Genomic DNA, 13,026 nt, shown 5'->3' with positions numbered 1-13,026 from the left:
GCACAGCATGGGAGCTGCGGAAATTGGACCGAGCTCCAAACTCCGCAACGTCTGTGTTTCCTCATTCGGCCCCGATCCAAGTACGACAAAGATCATCGTGCATTCGACTATTTACCTCTTCAGCGAGGAGCATGCTTATCAGGTGTATGGCATGCAGGCATGGCGGGTCTCATTCATGAGACGTCCACAGTTACCAAAAGGACGATGCATTCGCAAGTTCACAGCCAGTGCCGCACGGGCGAAGGAAGACGGTGGGCCAGGACAAACGATCGAGAACGAGGTGATACGACGAGAACACATAGAAATCGACGCTCGAGATGCGAAGCGACGTGCTGAATCAACCCCAAGACGCGCTCACCGCGGACATACGCGTGCGGGAGAGGAGTTAGGGGAATTCAACCCAACGCCGTCAGACGTCGACTCTGACAGTCCCAACTTCTTCACTAAGATACCAGGCGATGCGCGAACGTACCGCTCGCGCAAGCACGGCAACCCACCGTTGCCGCTTTCGCCGTTCATAGACCCCGTCTTCGCGGCTGCGCGGAACAAATGGAAGATGAAGAAGGCACGGCCGCCCCTCCCAGAAGACATGACGCCGTTCCAGAAAAGGCTGTACAGCAACCCGTACGGTAAGGCTTTACGCACAAACCGCCGGATGCGAAGGATGAGCTGACAAGACGTGCAGCGCAGGCTCTTGCCACTCCCGTTCGCACAAGCGGTGTCACGGACACCCACCTCCCGCGCTTCTTCCTGTTGCCCTTCCAGTTGCACCCTTCTCCGGAGCCACCGCATGCGCTCACGTGGGTTCCCGTCCAGCTGTGGGCCTCGGCCTCAGGCAAGCCTCTTCCAAAGTCCGTTCCGCAGACGTACTTCGATCTCACGCGGGCGACGCTGGACATGCTCGCGGGCGAGGACGGGCGCCGAGTGGCCACGCTGGCGGTCGGCAAGCACCTGACGCCCGCGATGAAGAAAAAGCTCAAGATACGGCGTGATGTGGGCGACCTGGTGCTGGAGCTTTTGAGGGAGGAGGCCGTCAAGGTGCTGAAGTGGCCGTTCAGACACCCTGGCGCCCGCCTCGTTGAACGCTGTGATGGCGGCGCGCTCGCGGTAAGAGAAATGGGCGCCGGTGTGGGCTGCGTGCTGTACACCGTGCCGCTGACCAGCGAGAAGCTCGATCTGATCGCTCAACGCGTGCACATGGAAGTCCTCGCGGCCGAGGCCCTTGGCAACAAAGCGCGCGGGGAACAGCTGCTGCGATGCCCCCGCGCCCCCGGCCCGATCAAGGTGCCGCTGGCGCCCGTGCTGGCGCCCCTGCAGAACCTCGCCGCCGTCTACCCGCCCTTCCGATACTCGACGACGACGGACTGCGACGGCAAAGCCGTGCCCGTGTACGGCCTCGTCGAGCTGCTGGGCCGGGAGAAGCTGGACGAGCTCCTGAGCGGCACCGTCTTCGAAGACGCGCCCTGCCTCGTCGTGAGGCAGGAGTGGAGGAGCTGGAAGCCGCAGATGGCGCTGCTGAGGCTCCAGAACTACCTCAGTCGCGAGCTGCTGGAAAAACCCGCGGCGGAGCAGCGGTCGGCTGCCAAGAGCGAAGGCGGTGGCCAGACCAAGGGCGAAAAGCCAAAAGCGGACGATCGGAGCGTGGACGACGGGTCGTCGCTCGCGTAGACCGCGCCTTCCGACGCGATCACGAAGCGGACAGCGGCAGTGACCGCCGGACGTCGAGTCGGAAGCGTGCACTGGCAATGTCACATTTATACATTTCGTTTCGTTTTTTTTTCAGGGTCCAGCCCTTATAGCGTATGTTGAGTCATCAAACTCAAACGGCAACATTCGACTAACGTCTGAGCAGTCAGTTGGTAGAGCGCGACACTAGTAACCGCTACTGAGATGTCGAGGTCTACAGTTCGACTCTGTATGAGGGCAAAATAAATTTTTTTTCTTTTTCCCCCCCCTTCGTTCCTTGCGATAGGGTCTTGGTCTGTGAGAAAGAAGAAAAGCGAAAATGATAGCTAGATTTTCAAGTAGAAATAGCACGTTGAAAGTAAGAGGGTGTATCAGTTCAAGAGTCAAACCGGGTGCAAAAACTCCCTTCGCCGCCCTGCTCCCCCCCACTCTCTCTCTCTTCCCCCATTTCCCATTTCATCCTTTGCCGTTCGTCATTTGCTCGTGCAGTCGTGTCCGTTTCGTGTCCATCACCTATCCAAGTCTAGTCGTTGCTGAGAACGCCTGCCCGTCCCCGACCCCCCCCCCCCTTTTTTTTCCCCGCAAGAAAGTAAGGGAGAGGGGATGAACAGAAAAAAAAAGGAAGAATAAGAAGAGTTTAGAAGCCGTCGCCACCAGCGGTTTCGCTGCCCCGGCGACTGCGGCCCTTCTCGGCGTCCTTGACGCCGACAGCGATGAGTATGTCCGTCAAGCCAATCTTCTCTGTGCCCGGCACGACGTCGCGCCAGGTGTCCTCGGTGACGCGCTCGGTCTCCGGCAGCACGGTCCAGTTGGGGCTGCGCGAGGCCTTGAGCCAGTTGAAGTCGTCGACCTGGTCCCACAGGTTTGGCCTGGGGGGCTCGGCGGCGGGACGTTGCGCGTAGAGGTTGGGCAGGGGCGCGAAGCGGATGCGGGTGCAGCGCTCGATGATGGGCCGGGTCGCGCAGGCGAGGTAGACGTCGACGTCCTTGCTGTCGTGCATGCGGAACTGGTGGGTGTCAACGACGAGGACGGAGTTCTTGACGTTGGTGACGTGGGTTGCGCCCGTCTGGACGCCCGTGATGATGAGCGACGTCTTGATGTGCCGCAGGTGCAGGTCGGCGAACGTGGGCACGCTGCCCGGCACGCTGGGATGGCGCAGGTTGATGACGCTGTGCTTGATGGCCTCGAACTCGTTGTTGCGCGTCGGCGGCGTGATGATGTGCATGTACGACAGGTCGTCGCGATCGTCTACGGCGCTGCCGTTCTTCAGTCCCGGCGTCGGTGTTGGCGTGGGAGTGGAATCCGTGCTGTCGTCCACGGCGCCTGACGAGGTGGACGTCGACGCCGACGGCTCTGCCGCTGCGGCTGCCGTCGCTGCCGCTGGCGGTGCGATCTTGCGACCTGATTTGAAGGCGAATTTGGACCTGGACGCTGCTGCGGCTCTGGCGGCCTGCAATTTCTCCCGAAAGGCGCGAATCTCCTGGGCGTAACGGGCCTGGTCATAGTCCGGCGTGTACGAGGACGCATCTTGTACCTCTTCCTGGACCCGCTGAATCTCCCTTGCGAGATTGTCGATGCCTTCCCGGCGCTGCAAACTGCTCGTGTCTAGCGCAGACAGCTCTTCCAAATCCTTGTTCAGAACTGTTGCGGGTGTGTGAGCGGTTTTTTTTTTGTAATTTCTTTTTTGGTTCGTGTGTGGACCAAGGACGTGACGTAGCACCAACCTTTCAGCTGCGTGTTGAAGTAGTCGAAAAACTGTTTGAGCCTCTGCTCCCTGCTCTCAGATGTGTCGTTGTGATCCATGTCGATCGATGGCTAGAGCGCGCAAGTAAAGCAAGTTTGCGGATGGTTGTAGGTGCGGTTTTTGTTTGGACGGAGGCGACATTCGTGGCCACCCGTACTATATGTAATGCGACGCACGATTGTTGGTCACCAGTAAGCCAGAGGGCCAAGATGCATAGCTGTGAATCCGCTCCATTCGGGCCGGATCTTGGCTCTGGGGTGCAGCTTGAATCACGGCAGGCAAGTGAAGCAAACAAGTGAAATGTCCGTCTACTGTGACAGGTTGTTTTGCTTCGCGGGCAAATCGTGTTCTGGGCTTTGATGTCATCCACACGTGTTGCAATGGCGGAACACTTCCCCGCGAATCAGACACGAGCTGTCCAGAGTCACGGGCGGGGTAGCTTACCGGACGGCGGCGGCGACGACCTGACAGACAAGAGAACGGCATGATAAGGCTTCGTTGATAAGGAGAAGCGAATCCATGGGCGTGTGTGTCGTCGGGTGGCACGCGCTACGTCAGCGTTGGGTGCTGACTGTCGTAATCGTGCGGGTTCTTACGTTGCACAATGGGCGTGTGGTGGTGGCGAAAGCCTTACGAGTAAGGCTGAGAAGGATGGGTTTTCGACGGAGCTTGCCAGAAGCGCATGCGCGGCACGAATCCTTTCGCCAAACAAGGAGTCTGTCTTGTACGACTGTGAAAACGCCGTGCAGGACGCCGTTCACGCAAGGCTTGAACGTGAAAGGTGTGACGGGCAGTGGATTTGCTGTTGTGTTCTGGGAGGCGGTTGCGCAGAGGGCATCGGTTGCGAGCTCCATACTGCCACGCCCGCGAGCATGTGCACGCAAAATGTGGACCCGTGCGCCCTTACTTGTGCACTGGCAGGTCAAAGACGTTGCTTGGGCTATAAAAATGGAATGCAAGGGCAACAAGCGTTGCTTGGCTCGTACGTTCGACCAGGTGGAAACGGACACATTGCAGGCAGAGCGAGGAGAGATGGCGTTGGACGGTACGTTACAGTACGTTACAGACCGCGAGAAGGGTGTCATTGACAGTGCGGAGTTGTCTCCGACGCCGCCATTGGGCAGTTTCCAGGCACACACACACACTCTCTCTCTGTAGTACTGCACTTCGTCGCTATGTCATGCGGCCGCGACGAGCCAGGCGGGCGATGGCTGCAGAATCCAGGCTTCTGCTGGCTGCAGAACCGTCGCACAGGGCTGCAGGATGCAAAAACGGTGTGTCTGAGCTTGCTCCGAACGGAAAATGGCGCACGATTCAGGCGCACATTATTGCTATTATTTCTTCACAAACTAGCTCCGAACGCACACAGTTGGACAAGCATCATCACCGCTCGAGCACGCTTGTGCGCCGCCCAATCGGCGTCTCGGCAGCCAAGCGGCTCTCGGCAACACGCAGCAATCCCCAGCCTCGCTCTATTTGCACGCTAACCCGCATCTGGCAATTTCCCAGCCACTCCCGCACGCCGTCGAAAACGTAACTTAAGTTGACGTAAGGTAATGCACGATCCGTACTGTAACTTTGGCTGTTTTTGTCTCGGCCATTCTCCTCCGTCGCATGCTTTTCCCTCGTGCTACACCTTCGTTTGAAACAGCCTTTCTCCAGCCCGTGTCGATTGTTTCCCTCTGGTCCTCCGCTCCGCCTGCGCCGCGATCACTCCTCCGCAGCGACTGAATTTTGAAAATTTAATCGTTCCCTTGCGAACCGATCCGGAGCCCGTCCGATTCGCTGACCCCCAATCATTTCGCGCCGCCTCCCCCTTCGTGGCACCATCGGATTTGCTCGACCGCAGACTCTCCATTCTCCTTCCACGCATCCCCCCAGGGCTTGCAGCGCAGACGACGGACAGCGTTTGAGCAGCGAAGTCCCGCGCGACCCCTTGCGACACGTCGATTACTCGTGGCTCCAAAAAAAAATTGGAGGGTCGGTGCAGGTTCTGCTGCTCGCGAAAGCGCGACACGACGAGCCTCTCCTGTCGGGCCGCACCGGCTGCCAGCGTTCGAGTCTGAATAGCCCCGAGCGCACCTTTGCGTGCTTCGTTGGCACGTTGCGCACACTTGCCAACATCACATTCATATTTTCCCTCCGCTCTCCCATCACTCCTCCTTCCGCTGGGGGGCGCAAGAATATCGTCGAGCAGGCACCATGGCGCGATCATACGTGTCGGAGCGGGTGGTCGTGAGGGAGCGCTACTTCTGGCCGCCCATCCAACTCAACTTTTGGACCATCATCATCCTCGTCGCCGGCTCGCTCGAACTCGGCGTCTTCGCGCAGTTCATACAGATACAGCAACGGCTGGACTTGGGCATACCATGGTACGCACAAAACCACGCACGAGGCCCAACTCGGGCTCGGCTGGTAACTAGGCTTATGCTAACTCTGCACTTGCACAGGCTATTCCCTTACGGCGTCACCGTCGGCTCGCTCGTCGTCTTCCTCGTCATTCTCGAGATCATCATGATTGCGCAAAACCGGCTGCTGCCCGGCGTCATGATGCTGGCCTCATTTGCGCTGTTCGTCTTGTTCCTAACGGGCGTCATTGAGACCGCCATTCAACTGTTCGGTGCGGGCGACGTCAGCTCGAATTGCCAGAACTACGTGACCAACAACCCTGTGAGGGGCCTCTCGGTGGACACGCTGGCCTGGCTGCAGCAGAGCAGCATCTGTACGTCTTGCGCCCACCCGTCGCCTTTGCGTGTGCTTAGCCAGACTAACGACAAACAGGCTCAAGCTGGTATGCCGCGTTTGCGTTTTGGGTCATTGGGTCCGTCTTCTTCGTGTGGATGTTCATCATGGCTGCTGCTGTCGGCAGAGGAGTGTACGAGCCGGTCCGATGACTTTTTATTGACTTTGTTACGAGTGTTATGTCATTTCTTCTTCACGCATACGAATTTTTTTTCCCCGCCGACCTGTCGTGGCAATCGGCGCGTCCAGCGGACGACCCTCTCCACGGACCGGAAATGAAACGGTTTCCGCATATGCGGAGACAGGTGATGACATGCCAAATTGCGGTCCTGCGTGCACAGCATGCTTGCGTGGACGGGGTGGTCCCGCACACGCGGGAGGGGACGGGCGATTGACCAAGAAAACGCAGGCGGAACACATCTTTGACGAACAATCATCACGCTGCCATGTGCAACACTGTGTATACCACATCAATTCTTTCAAGTCATGCATGCAAACAGCTACTGCGTTGGGCGCAATTCGCGATCTTGATTTCTAGAATGTACGAAGAACAAAATTACGCAAGGAACGTAGGCAGACTTGTCGACTTGTGCGACAGCTGCAAGCCACGCCTAATGGGATTCATTATCTACGAAGCAGAGCCGCAGAGCTGTCGCACGCCAAGAGCGAAATAGAACATGATCTGTGCCAGGCCAATTCGGCGGCGTAGTAGTGTAATAATGAGCAGTAGTGACGACGTGCGCAGTGCTTTGCGGGCCAGTCCCCAGCCAAGGGCCCCCATCCCGGGGAGGGCACAGCGGACGAATAAAAGGCATCGACAGGCGCACCGGCAAGGTTCTCGTACCAGAAGACGGCGAGGCCCTTGAGAGTTTCTCAGCTCGCCAACGCCCGAGTATGCGCGCGGGCCGTGTGCGCCGGGGCAAAAGGCAGTCATTGTACGGCACGGGGGCAGAGCGACAGCAAAAGGGAGCAGAGGGCAAGCTGGAGCTGCTGATAAGGCGTGGGAGCCCACGACTGCCCATGGCGGAGCCTTAACAACCAAGGAAAAAAAGAAAGAGACCCACCACAGAAGGCCGGAAATTAATGGGCAGCGCTTGCAAACGGTCGCGGACACGCCAGTCGGTCGAGGAAACAAGAAGCTTGCGTCGAGTCGTCGGCGGGAGCTGGCTTTTGCAAGGCGTTTTGGCAGCCGGGGGGGGGTAAACTCTGCGCGGCGACGAGCCAATGGCCATCGACGATCGGGCGACGCCTCCCCAGCAACTGCAAGATTCCTGTGCGTCTACTCACGCTCGCTTTCTCTTCCCTGCCGGAACCGCCTCTGCTCTCTCTGCACGACCACACTGACTGACGCAGCCGCTGCTCTTCACCTCAACCCTCCTTTGACCGGCGACCTGCACCTCTGCTCTCCTTCGCGGAAACCCAGCTGTCCTCCTTCCTCTTCCCTCCACTCCGTCGTCCATATTCCCTCCCCTTCCTCCCCCCTCCCTCTCTCCACTGCCCTTTGTTCCCACGCCTCAAGACGTCCGTTCGTCGTCGTTTGTCCAATTGTGCAGAGCCAGGCGTCGACAATGGCAACCGCTGAGGTTCATCCCGTGGATCGGCCCGCCGAGGTTGCCAACAAGGTGCTCAGGAGAGCCCAAGTTTCAAAGGTACTGTGGCCGCTCATGGCCTTCTTTCGAAGGTTCTGTCCGAAGCCGTTGCTGACGCCATATCGTCTCCAAAGATGACCAGAGCCCTTCAGGATCGCCTTGCTCTGGCCAACATCAAGGTCAAGCAGGGCTGGGAGAAGTACAGCATCGAAACGCTCGAGCCCAAGATCGAGCTCGAACTCAAGCGCAAGCGACCGGCGTCCAGCAACGGCGCGCCGTCAGACACCTCCTCGTCGGTGTCCGAGCGCTACTATCACAGTTCTCGCGGCGTGCTGGATTCCTCCCCGCTGACGGGGCCCATGTTCTCCGACGACTTTCCCCGTTCCGGTTCGTCGTACGGTGGCCGGAAGCGGGCGCGATACCAACAGCATCCGCTGCCGCACTACCCAGCGTCGAGCAATCACGCAAGAGTCAGAGTCAAGGGCATGCATCACAAGTCGAGCTCGTGGAAGAGCAACTACCGCCTGCCGGAGTCAAGTCCTGCGTACCACAGTCGGCACGTACGGTACAGCGACTCCCACGTGCCGCGCCTGTCCTTCATATCCGAAACCAGCACTGTTGCAGAGCGATCGCCGTCGCCGACGTCCGAGCAGGACGACGAGGACCTGCCCGTCATGAGCTTCCAGACCAACATCACGTCTTCGCCCCCACAGCGCATCCTGCGGACACCTTCGCCTGACATCGCTCGCTCCGCGCGGCTGAGGAGCAAACCGTTCCCCAATGCGCACGTTGGCCAAGATGGCGAGGATTCTGGCGCAGATTTGCTCATGTTCCTCGCTGCGTCGCCGTCGCCAGCCGTCCCAAGGGGGGCGAGAACACCTCGCTTGAACAACCCGCCTTCCACACCGCCGCCCAAAAGCACGCCGTTGCCTTCGAGTATGATGAACACACCTGGCGGAAGCAACGCTGGCTTCCTCGGATTTGGCACCACGACACCCGGTCCGACCTTCAACTTCTCAGATTACTTGAACGTCACGCCGTCGCCGGCACAGGCGGCGTGGCGCACTCCGGCCGCAAGCAAGACCCCGCTGACGGCAAGGGCTGGCACACGCCGGAGACTCAACTTCGACAACTTGATGCCGCCCAGCTCGGGCGAGAGTCCAAGAATCGGACATGATTCAAAGCTGAGCGGGCTGGGTATGGAGCTTGGCGGAGAGCTGGTCTCTTCGCAGTGAAAGAGTCGCCAGCTCGATGCGACGACGCTTTGGCTGAAGAGACTGCTTACGATGGAACGAGCTGAACAGAGTATGAAGGAAATCTTCTTGGTCGCTTCTGAACGGCGGGAATGACCAAGAGGAAAGTGCAAAACCTACCATCACCGCCACCAGTCTTACACAACATTTTACCTGGACGTTTTACACACTTGCGCCTCGACGGAACACGCATTTCTTGGCCTAGCTTTGCTGTCACTGCATTCGACATCCCTTTTTTTTTTTGACGACTATCTTGTAATGGCAAATACATCCTATGTCGGATACGGATTCATGGAAGCCGCATAAGCAACGAGCATGTCCTATTATTTTTCTTGGTCAGATCGCCGTCGAACTTTTACGTTCTGCGAATTGGCTGGAGCTCTTTTCAGCGCCGCTGCGAGTCCGTAGCGCCCCCACATGTAAGATTGGGAAATCCTTCTCTCACCCTTGGCACGAGCGACATCGTAAGGAGTGAGGATGAGGGGGAAAAAAAACCTCTCCCATGAGTACATCAAATCCGTGTATGTAGTTTAAGCGAATTGAATATTCAAAGGCTCCGACGCGCCGTCAAATCCTGACGGCAAAGGAGCATAGCAATACAAATACGAACCTGCCCTTTCTACTCGCACCCTCTTCCCTTTAAACTACCTACCCGATCGTATCCTTCTATCCTCAGTCCCCCCCACCCCTCCCGGAGGAACGGGAATGATCCCCTCCCCGCTTCGGTCGTGGCGAGGGCGCCACGCGGGCTCTTTCGCACACGAAGGAGGGGGAGGAGGCGGGGGCGGCGACGCGGGAGCATTTTTGTGTGTTTTGAAATCCTTCGGTGAGAAAGCTCCCGTGGGTTTGAGGCCAGGCTGGGCGTGCCTATTTTTTTTTTTTTTTTTTTTAGAAAATAAAAAAAAAAGAAAATTAAATTCAAACTTCCCTTTCGTCGGGCGCCGCGTCCCGGGAATACGGGTTGTTCTTTCCCCCCCCCCCCCCCTGCCTGCCCCCCAGCGCTTCTGTTTCTGCTCTTTTGGGACGCGGAATCCAGGCTGCGCTTCCTTTTCCCTCGTCCTCTTCTTCCCTTTCCCGTCCTGGGCCTTTCGTGACTACTTTTGCCCGATCACCTGCCCCAAACCGAAACAAGAAGCTCGTTGCCGAAACCACAGACTCGCCTGCGAGGTCGAACGTAGCGCGTTTTTTTTTTGGGGGGGGGGGAGTGTGCGCGACGACGCGTTCGTTGTCAGTTGGTCGGAGAAGTTTGCGCCGTTGCGCGACGCGACGCGACGCGAGATACACGCGCCAAAGTGCTTGGCGCGTGTCGCAGCTAGACCGTGTTGGGAGTAGTGATTGGCCGCGACATCTGGGCGCGCGCTCGTGACTTTCGGACCAAGCAGCTGTGCGGGCGAGCCGCTCGACGCCGACGGTTGGTGGTAGAGTTGGTTTGGAGGGACGCCGCTACCGCCGTCGCTGCCGCCGGAGACGATGATGACGTCTCCACCACCCTCTCCCCGGTGGGGGAGACAAGGAATGACACCCCACAGTGGAGATAAAAACACCGTATGCGTGTTACGCTTCATCCGTGGTGTGTTCGCTTTGTGAATTTCCAACGAGTTCGAGGGCGGTTTTGGGTGATTTTGTGCATATGGACGGACGAATGGATGGATACGAGGATGAATGGATGGATGAACATGTATTTGTATGTATCTGTACATAAGCTGCGTCCAGTGAGACGCGAGGCGGCCAGAGAGCGCATTTGTGAAGGATCTACTACTCGAGCAATTGGAAATGCCTGCGTTGGTACGCTTGTTGCTCATCCAGCTCTCTGCTGCCACACCTGGTCGAGGACTCCCGCTATGATGCCCATGTCCCTCTCCACGTCGACCTGCCAGTTGCTCACGGCAAACCTGCAGGCTGGCGCGCCGTCCCAGCTTGTGCCGGACACGTAAACCTTGGACGTGGCGTTGATCCTTTTCACCAGCTCGACATTCAGCTTCGCGTCCACGGCGCGAAACAGCACGATCATGAAGGTTTCGCCTTCCTTGAGGCCGGCCGGAAGAAGCTCAAAGCCGTCGTGTTCCCGTACAAAGGCGGCTATTCTCCGGCTGAGAGCGATCTGCCTCCTGAGCATGTCCTGATACCCGGCGCGCCCGTACGCGACCAAGTTGGCGTATACGGGCAGCGCGCGAAATCGCCTTGAGTTTTCCAGTCCGTGGTTCAAAGGCGAGAGGATGGTCTGTCCTTCTGACGGGCCCGTGGACAGGTACGCGGCTCCCGCGTTCTGGAACACCGCAAACGCGACGGTCGGGTGCTTGGAGAAGAAGAAGCCGCAGTCGTAGGGAACGTTGAGGAGCTTGTGGCCGTCGCCCGTGATGGAATCGGCCAGCTCCATGTTGGCGCACCCCTCGAGGATGGTGCTATACTCGTCGCTAGGGTCGAGGCATCGAGCCATGATGCCGAATGCTCCGTCCACATGTATCCATGCGCCGTACTTGTCGCACAGCTCTCGGATCGTCTTCATCTCTTCGCCCGTGGTCGCGAAGAGACCGGTGTTGACTTCCGAGCAGGACACGGCCACGATCGAGGCAGCCCGGGAGCCGGAGAGCTCGCGCTGCAGCGCCTCGATGTCGAATCTGTGCGGCGCGTCCGCGCGGCCGAGCAGCTTGACGGCGTCGCGACCGAGCCCGACGACGCTCGCGGCCTTGGACAGCGACGAGTGAGGCACCGTGGTCAGGATCTGCACCTCGTCCACGTTGGCGAAGCGCATCGCCTTCGCCACGCCCGCTTTGCCCACGTCGCACAGGCTCGCGACGTCGCGCTCGATCAGGCCGCCGCGCCGCGCCGCCTCCTGCAGCACCCACTGGCGCCCGCACGCGAGGCCGAGTATGTTGCTCGCGGTGGCCCCCGTCGTGAGGATCCGATGGTTGAATTCGTCGGGCTCTAGCCGCAGCAGCTGACACAGGAGCCCCGTCGCGGCGTCCTCCACATCCGTGGCGATCGACTCGTGGGGCAGGTGCACTTGCACGTTCTGGTCGTACGCCGTCACAACGTTGTCCGCGAACTTGGCCACAGGCGTCGCGCCACCGGTCACAAAGCCGTAGTAATTTGGCGTCTGGCTGCTCCCGCTCAAGCCGGGGCAGACGCTGTCTCGCACGAGATCCTCCGTTGCCTGCTCGCCGAGCCCGCCATCCGAGAGCTGTTTGATCAGCTCCGCGCGAGCCTTTTCCAGGGCGCTGGCGGGCGGCAGCACGTTGCCGCCGCGGAGCGAGCATGAGAATGGGATGTCCATGGCTTTTCAGGTCCAAAAACTGCGTCCGGGCATCTGTAGACGACGTCCGAACCGTGTGTTTCTTCGTTCCCCTCCGACCGCGGTTTTATACGTGGTTCGAAACCCTTCGATGACTCAGCTTGGCAACTCGATGCGCCAGCAACACGGCAATAGTTTGCGAGGCTAACTTGCAAGGTGGAGACGTGTCAGTCTCCATCTCCATGAGGAAGGTGAAGATTCGACTGGCGGTCGGGACCTGTGAATTTTTATGCGGGAAAAACAGGTCCCGACAACATGGCTGGTGTGAAATTTTGCGGAATAAAAAAAGAGAAGAGAACGTCTGCTCTCTCCGAACGGCGTGTACGTTACGCGAGAAGCATAGACAGCGCACGACCTTAGCTTGAGACAAAGGAACAAAGAACGAACTACGATGGAATGGATCATACATTCTCGTCGTCGGCGTGTTGGTCGAAAGTCCGTGTCTACTATTCATAGCCTGCTCATACGCGTAAAATGAATCAATCGGTCCAGCACTGCAGCACTAGTCAAGCAGTGCTTACAAGGCAAAAAACTTGGAAAATGAAGAGGAGCTAACATGTTCGTCTACGCTCTCCTGTGAGAAGTCAAGAGCAGCCCCGATCGACAGAGCCAATTGCAGAACAAGTAGGAGCCTGAATGTGTACGACCACTAAGTTAACTTACGGCAACTCTCCAACACATCACGTGCCGGACAACGTGACACCGCGCGACCTTGGCCCA

General features: G+C 58.5%; 5 protein-coding genes across 5 annotated transcripts; 3 read left to right on the top strand and 2 right to left on the bottom strand.

The window, feature by feature from the left end:
- Positions 1-7: 7 nt before the first annotated feature.
- On the top strand, positions 8-2,113 carry PV09_08517 (uncharacterized protein; the record flags this gene model as incomplete). Its single annotated transcript, XM_016362433.1, has 3 exons — positions 8-629; positions 686-1,800; positions 1,853-2,113. The coding sequence occupies 2 exons, from the start codon at positions 8-10 to the stop codon at positions 1,666-1,668; spliced, it is 1,605 nt and encodes a 534-aa protein (XP_016209718.1). The 3' UTR covers positions 1,669-1,800; positions 1,853-2,113.
- Positions 2,114-2,237: 124 nt separating this feature from the next.
- PV09_08516 (uncharacterized protein) lies at positions 2,238-3,970 on the bottom strand. Its single transcript, XM_016362432.1, has 2 exons — positions 3,411-3,970; positions 2,238-3,327 (listed from the first exon to the last, which is right to left on the bottom strand). Exons 1-2 carry the CDS (start codon positions 3,487-3,489, stop codon positions 2,324-2,326), a joined length of 1,083 nt encoding a protein of 360 aa, XP_016209717.1. The 5' UTR covers positions 3,490-3,970; the 3' UTR covers positions 2,238-2,323.
- A 1,054-nt stretch (positions 3,971-5,024) lies between these two features.
- PV09_08515 (uncharacterized protein) lies at positions 5,025-6,861 on the top strand. The gene is made up of 3 exons (XM_016362431.1): positions 5,025-5,802; positions 5,881-6,152; positions 6,212-6,861. The coding sequence occupies exons 1-3, from the start codon at positions 5,633-5,635 to the stop codon at positions 6,322-6,324; spliced, it is 555 nt and encodes a 184-aa protein (XP_016209716.1). The 5' UTR covers positions 5,025-5,632; the 3' UTR covers positions 6,325-6,861.
- Positions 6,862-7,474: 613 nt separating this feature from the next.
- Positions 7,475-9,628, top strand: PV09_08514 (uncharacterized protein). Its single transcript, XM_016362430.1, has 2 exons — positions 7,475-7,821; positions 7,896-9,628. Exons 1-2 carry the CDS (start codon positions 7,741-7,743, stop codon positions 8,994-8,996), a joined length of 1,182 nt encoding a protein of 393 aa, XP_016209715.1. The 5' UTR covers positions 7,475-7,740; the 3' UTR covers positions 8,997-9,628.
- A 1,054-nt stretch (positions 9,629-10,682) lies between these two features.
- On the bottom strand, positions 10,683-12,913 carry PV09_08513 (uncharacterized protein). The gene has a single exon (XM_016362429.1). The coding sequence runs from the start codon at positions 12,286-12,288 to the stop codon at positions 10,813-10,815; it is 1,476 nt and encodes a 491-aa protein (XP_016209714.1). The 5' UTR covers positions 12,289-12,913; the 3' UTR covers positions 10,683-10,812.
- Positions 12,914-13,026: the final 113 nt, after the last annotated feature.

Source organism: Verruconis gallopava, assembly GCF_000836295.1.
Source record: "Verruconis gallopava strain CBS 43764 unplaced genomic scaffold supercont1.42, whole genome shotgun sequence".
NCBI classification, from domain to species: Eukaryota; Fungi; Ascomycota; class Dothideomycetes; order Venturiales; family Sympoventuriaceae; genus Verruconis; species Verruconis gallopava.
This window is presented reverse-complemented; position numbering and strand designations above follow the sequence as displayed.